This window comes from Elephas maximus, chromosome 4 (assembly GCF_024166365.1).
Source record: "Elephas maximus indicus isolate mEleMax1 chromosome 4, mEleMax1 primary haplotype, whole genome shotgun sequence".
NCBI lineage: Eukaryota > Metazoa > Chordata > Mammalia > Proboscidea > Elephantidae > Elephas > Elephas maximus.
Window position 1 is genome coordinate 111,547,040 of NC_064822.1, and position 6,000 is coordinate 111,553,039.

Below are 6,000 nucleotides of genomic sequence, written 5' to 3' on the forward strand. Positions count from 1 at the left end.
AATTATAAAATATGGTAATCAACAAGCGCTTCAAGAGAACACAGGTACATAATCTCACAAAATTGGGTGGGTAAATGAAGGCTTCCTTGAAGAACTGATACCCATGGAGAATCATCAAAGACCAATAGACATCAAGTAGTCACAGAAGGATAGGAGAATTCTACTATGCAGAGAAGACAACATACAGAAAATATGAGTAATTGCAAGTGTCAGTGTTAGTGGAACTTAAAGTATGAAGAATAAAGGTAAGGAAGTGACAAATGATGAAGCAGGAAAATCCAAGAAGGTCCTGTCCATGAAGAGCATTGCTGGCCATGTAAAAAAAGACATGGTGCTTTAAAAAAAATGGTAAACACTGGAAGAAGAGAAGCCTCGGAGGGCAGGGGTGGAGGCATGATTTCACGTTGAGAATGTGGAATATGAGGATGCTGTGAACATCAAACTGGTGATGTCCATTTAGCAATATTTTTATGGAGAAAAGATCTGGTCTTTGTAATCCACCATATAAATGGTAATCTAATCAACCAGGCAGGGAGAAATCATTCTTGAATAGTATGGGTTTAAACGAAAACCAAACCCGTTGCTGTTGAGTCAATTCCAAGACAGAGTGATCCTATACGACAGAGTAGAACTGTCCCATAGGGTTTCCAAGGAGAGACTGGTGGATTCAAACTGCCAACCTTTTGGTCAGCAGCCAAACTCTTACCTACTACTACACCAGGGTTTCCTTAAGAAGTATTAAAAAAAAAAGCAAGAAGGCAGAGGTCTGAAGATAGAATACTTGAGAACCTCAATGTTTCATAGATGAACAAAGAGGAGGCTGTGTAGGTCACTGAAAAAAGATCTAGAGTTAGGAAGAAAATGAGAATGATGGCAGGGAACTCATTTGACAAATGACTAAACTTTAAAGAAAAAAAAATTCTGTGGGGATGCCGGGTGTCATAGTCATCTAATACTGCTGTAACAGAAATACCACGGGTGGATGGCTTTAACAGAGAAATTTATTCTCTCACAGTCTAGTAGGCAAGAAGTCCAAATTTAGGGAATCTGCTCCAGAGGAAGACTTTCTCTCTCTGTTGGTTTTAGGGAAAGGACCTTGTCATCGGTCTTGCCCTGGTCGGGAAGCTTCTTTGTGCAGGAACCTCGGGTCCAAAGGATGTGCTCTCCTCCCAGTGATTCTTTCTTGGTGGTGTGAGGTCCCTGTGTCTCTCTGCTCGCTTCTCTGTTTTATGTCTCAAAACAGCTTGTCTTAAGACACAGTCTAATGTTGTAGATCTCATCAACATAACTGCCTTTAATCCATCTCATTAACAACATAGGATTTACAACACAAAGGGAAATCACATCAGCTGACAAAATGGTGGACAATCACACAATGTTGGGAAACATGGACTAGCCAAGCTGACAGATATTTTGGGGGACACAATTCAATTCATGACACCAGGCAAGATAATAACTAAAATGTACTATTGGCTTCAAGAAAAATGAAGTCCTTGCAGATGTAGGGAAGCGGGGGAAGGGGGCTTGGAAAAGAGGGTCAGTTTAGAGTGGTTCAAAGGCTAAATTGAGTAGGGATAAGATAAGAAGTCAATGGGATTAAAAACGTGACAGAAAAAATCACAGCCTGAAAGAATAGATATTGTGATATTAAATGTAATTTTAGCTTCAGAGGATTTCAGAGAAAAGGGACCAGAGTCAATTAACTGAAATAAAAGATGAAAGCATATGACACTATTCCTTTTTGTAAATATGTGATGACATTTTCTTACACTATAGGTAAAACAACCCAGTGCCGTCTAGTCAATTCCGACTCATAGCGACCCTGTAGGACAGAGTAGAACTGCCCCAATAGGTAAAATAGTCATATATTAATCCATCTATAGGTGTATGGAGCCTTGGTTGTGCATATGTTAAGAACTTGGCTGTTAACCAAAATGTTGGCAGTTTGAATTCTCCAGCTGCTCCTTAGAAACCTTATGGGACAGTTCTACTCTGTTCTGTAGAATCACTATCAGTCAGAATTGACCCAATAGCAATTAGTTTTTTTTTTGTTTTTTTAATAGGTACTACAGTGTTAAGAGAAAACCCTGGTGGCATAGTGGTTAAGAGCTATGGCTGTTCAAATCCACTGGGCGCTCCTTGAAAACCCAGTGGGACAGTTTTACTCTGTCCTAGTGGGACAGTTTTACTCTGTCCTATAGGGTAGCTATGAGTTGAAATCAACTCAATGGCATTGGGTTTGGTTTCTTTTTTTTTTTTTTTTATAGTGTTAAGAATAAGGAATAGGGAATACAAGAAGAAATGGATAAAGAGACAAGCCAAAATCTCAGGATCCAGTGTTATGTTTTGCTGTTGTCAGATTCATTTGAGTCTTTTCCAGGAGAAGCTTATCTTATTATTAAAAAACTCCTTCGATATTAACAATTGAAGAGAATTCACATTCTTTATTACCTACAACTATATATTCTATATCCACGGTTAGTCTTGGAGAAAAGACTTTTAAGTATCCATGGAATGACATCATCTTCAATCAAGGCTATTTGTAAATCCAATCCATTTAATGAATTACACATATTGAGCTACATTTATAAATTCTGCAGGTCAAGGAAAGATCTTAGAAAAAGTTAGATTGTTTTACAATAGGATGAACCCTTAAGAAAATCTCTGCTGCCCCTACCACATGTACAATTCAGGAAGACTACCGGAATAGTGGCAATACTGATAATGATATGAAGGAAGAAAATAAATATGTTTAAGTTTGCTTGACTTTTGTATGCAAAGCCCTTTACTGTAGAATCCGAATATCTACCTCCTCACAAACTCTCTTTGATTTTTACATACAAATTGGGTAGCCTTCAAAAGTCCTCAAAAGTCAACAATGAGAAATCACACAGCTATAACAACCTTCATCCTGCTGGGACTGACAGATGACCCACAAATGAAAGCTCTGCTTTTTACCTTTCTATTTTTCACCTACATATTGAGTGTTACAGGGAACCTGACTATTATTACCCTCACATTGGTGAACTCCTACCTTAAAACTCCCATGTACTTTTTTCTCAGAAATTCCTCCTTCTTAGAAGTCTCATTCGTCACTGTCTTTATTCCTAGATTCCTGTACAGCGTATCGACTGGGGACAATACTGTTACATACAATGCTTGTGCAAGTCAAATATTTTTTGTTTTTCTTTTTGGAGCAACAGAATTTTTTCTCCTGGTAGCCATGTCCTATGACCGCTATGTGGCCATCTGTAAATCGCTTCATTACATGACCATCATGAGCAACAAGGTCTGTGTCTTATTAGTTCTCTGCTGTTGGGTAGCTGGCTTGATGATCATTCTCCCTCCCCTTAGCCTGGGTCTCCAGCTGGAATTCTGTGATTCCAGTGCTGTTGATCATTTTAGTTGTGATGCAGGTCCCCTCCTAAAGATCTCATGCTCAGACACATGGTTGTTAGAGCAGCTGATTATACTTGTGGCTGTATTTGCACTCATTATCACCCTAGTGTGTGTGTTTCTGTCCTACACATACATCATCAAAACAATTCTAAGATTTCCTTCTGTCCAGCAAAGAAAAAAAGCCTTTTCTACCTGCTCATCCCACATGATTGTAGTTTCCATCACATACGGAAGCTGCATCTTCATCTACATTAAGCCTTCAGTGAAGGAAGAAGTGGCCATCAATAAAGGAGTTTCAGTGCTCACGACTTCTGTTGCTCCCTTGTTGAACCCCTTCATCTCTATGCTGAGGAACAAGCAAGTGAAACTGGCTTTCAATGCTCTGTAAAGAAGATCACATTCCTGTCAAAGAAGTAAACTATCTGATGAATCAGGGTAAAAGGAAAGAATAATGCCCCATAAATATTTTACTACAACTCCTAATTTCATTGCTTCCTGTCTGTAATTTAATCAAATTAACCTTCTCAAAGACTTTTAACATTATATCTTTATCTCATGATAATCAAATCACTTCTTCTTCTTTGAAACTAATATCATACAAGATGTTTTCCCTCTTTATGAATCTTTATATTTCCAAGATATTAAAGTTGGTTTTCACTCCTGACCTAGTATTTTATTCAGTACTCAAGAGAAAGAAGGGAGATAATATTCAAAATTATACAAACTATATAACGATAAATTGTGTAATAATATTACTAGTTGCTTCCTCTAATGTAAATTTATTAGTTTATATCACAAACCCAAGAATCAAAATGGTCAATAAAAACAACAGCAAAGATATATTAAAAAATAAATTAAACCAAATAAGGTATTCAGGCTAATTAAAATGATGATCTGCAAAGGGGAAAGGAGATACCCACAGGACGATTGCAAAGACATTTCCATTTCTATAATTCTGATTACTAACAAACTCTATGGATAGTATTGGGGGTGGGGGGAGAAAAGATACAGTAATTGGAAGTATATAATTTGACATGGAGGAGCCCTGGTGCCACAGTGATTAAGACTTTTGCTGCTAACCAAAAGGCTGGCAGTTCTAACCCACCAGCTGCTCCTGGAAACCCCATGGTGCAGTCCTTCTCTGTCCTATAGGGTGCTATCGGGTCTGACAATTTTTTGGAATTGAATCGATGGCGATGAATAAGCTGACTTAGTAGCTGATCTCTCTTTTTTCAGTAATACACTCTTAGTTTATCAGTGAGTCAGTTTATATCTTTTTTTTAATTGCTTCATTGTCATTGTCAAAAAATAAAGTTAACCAAACGTTTTTCAATTTATGTAACATTTCGTTTAGTATAATCTATTTTATTCCAATATATTTACTAATAAGGAGAAACAGGATGAGATAAAGTTGTAATTACCAACTCTCCATCAACTTTGAAGCATATTTAATATCTATATGACTTCCTGGAGTATTTATTAAGGAGCTGTCATGAACTAAAATCACTGCAAGAACTATCTGAATCAGGAAACTCACACAAGGGAGTCTTTAAAATATTCATTATCAAAGCCAAAGTAATGAAGTAACATTTAGGAATGAGTGTTTAATTTAATGACAAGCTAATAGTAAGTGGATGTAATTATAGTATATCTTCCCAAAAGACCATTAAATAATTTTGAAAACTAACTGCTAATTTAGATCCTGTACCATAAAAACTCTCCTTGTAAGTGAATGGATATTATCCTACCCCTGATAGCATTATACTTCAGGATAGGTCTTGAAATGGTCTTTTTACAGTGAATACAACATTGTTCCTCTTCAATTTGTCATTCCTGGTATAATAGAACACATGATTGTCAGATTAAAAATGACCAGTACCAATCCATTTCAGTTCACTAATGCCTAGGATATCTATCATTGCATTTCAAGGTCTATCCTGAAGTACAACACTGTCGATGGCAGGATAATATCCATGCATCTACAAAGAAGACCAGTTAGTGTGATTATTATTCAAATTTATACACCAGCCACTAATGACAAAGATGAAGTAACTGAAGATTTTTACCAACCTCTACAGTCTAAAATTAATCAAATAGGTAATCAAGATGCATGGATAGTTACTAGTGATTGAAATGTGGAAGTTCAAAAATATGGCACTGATGGTAGAAATGATGCTGGAGATCTCACATTAGTATTTTGCAAGACTAATTACTTATTCGTTGAAAATACATTTTTAACAGTGTAAATAGAACTAAACACATTAACATCTCCAGATGGAATACACAGGAATTAAATCCACTATATCTATAGAAAGAAACCATAGAGAAGCTGAATTTCATCAGTCAGAACAAAGTCAGAGGCCTACTGTGGATCAGACCATCAGTTGCTCCTAGGGAAGTTCAAAATGAACCTGAAGAAAATTAAAACAAATCCACAAGATGCAAAGTGTGACCTTGAGTATACTCCACCTGAATTTAAAGACCAATTAAAGAATAGATTTGATGCATTGAACACTAATAACCAAGGATCAGAGGAGTTGCAGGATGACATAAAGGACATCATATATGAAGAAAGCAAAAGGTCATTAAAAAGACAGGGAA

The 6,000-nt window shown here is 36.7% G+C and overlaps 1 protein-coding gene across 1 annotated transcript; it reads left to right on the forward strand.

Moving 5' to 3' along the window:
* The first annotated feature begins 2,878 nt into the window (after positions 1 to 2,878).
* On the forward strand, positions 2,879 to 3,787 carry LOC126075559 (olfactory receptor 6C2-like). Its single transcript, XM_049883400.1, has one exon. It carries the CDS (start codon positions 2,879 to 2,881, stop codon positions 3,785 to 3,787), a length of 909 nt encoding a protein of 302 aa, XP_049739357.1.
* Positions 3,788 to 6,000: the final 2,213 nt, after the last annotated feature.

Coding starts and splice junctions, on each gene's coding strand:
- LOC126075559 (XM_049883400.1), top strand. CDS start 2,879: ATGAGAAATCACACAGCTATAACAACCTTCATCCTGCTGGGACTGACA.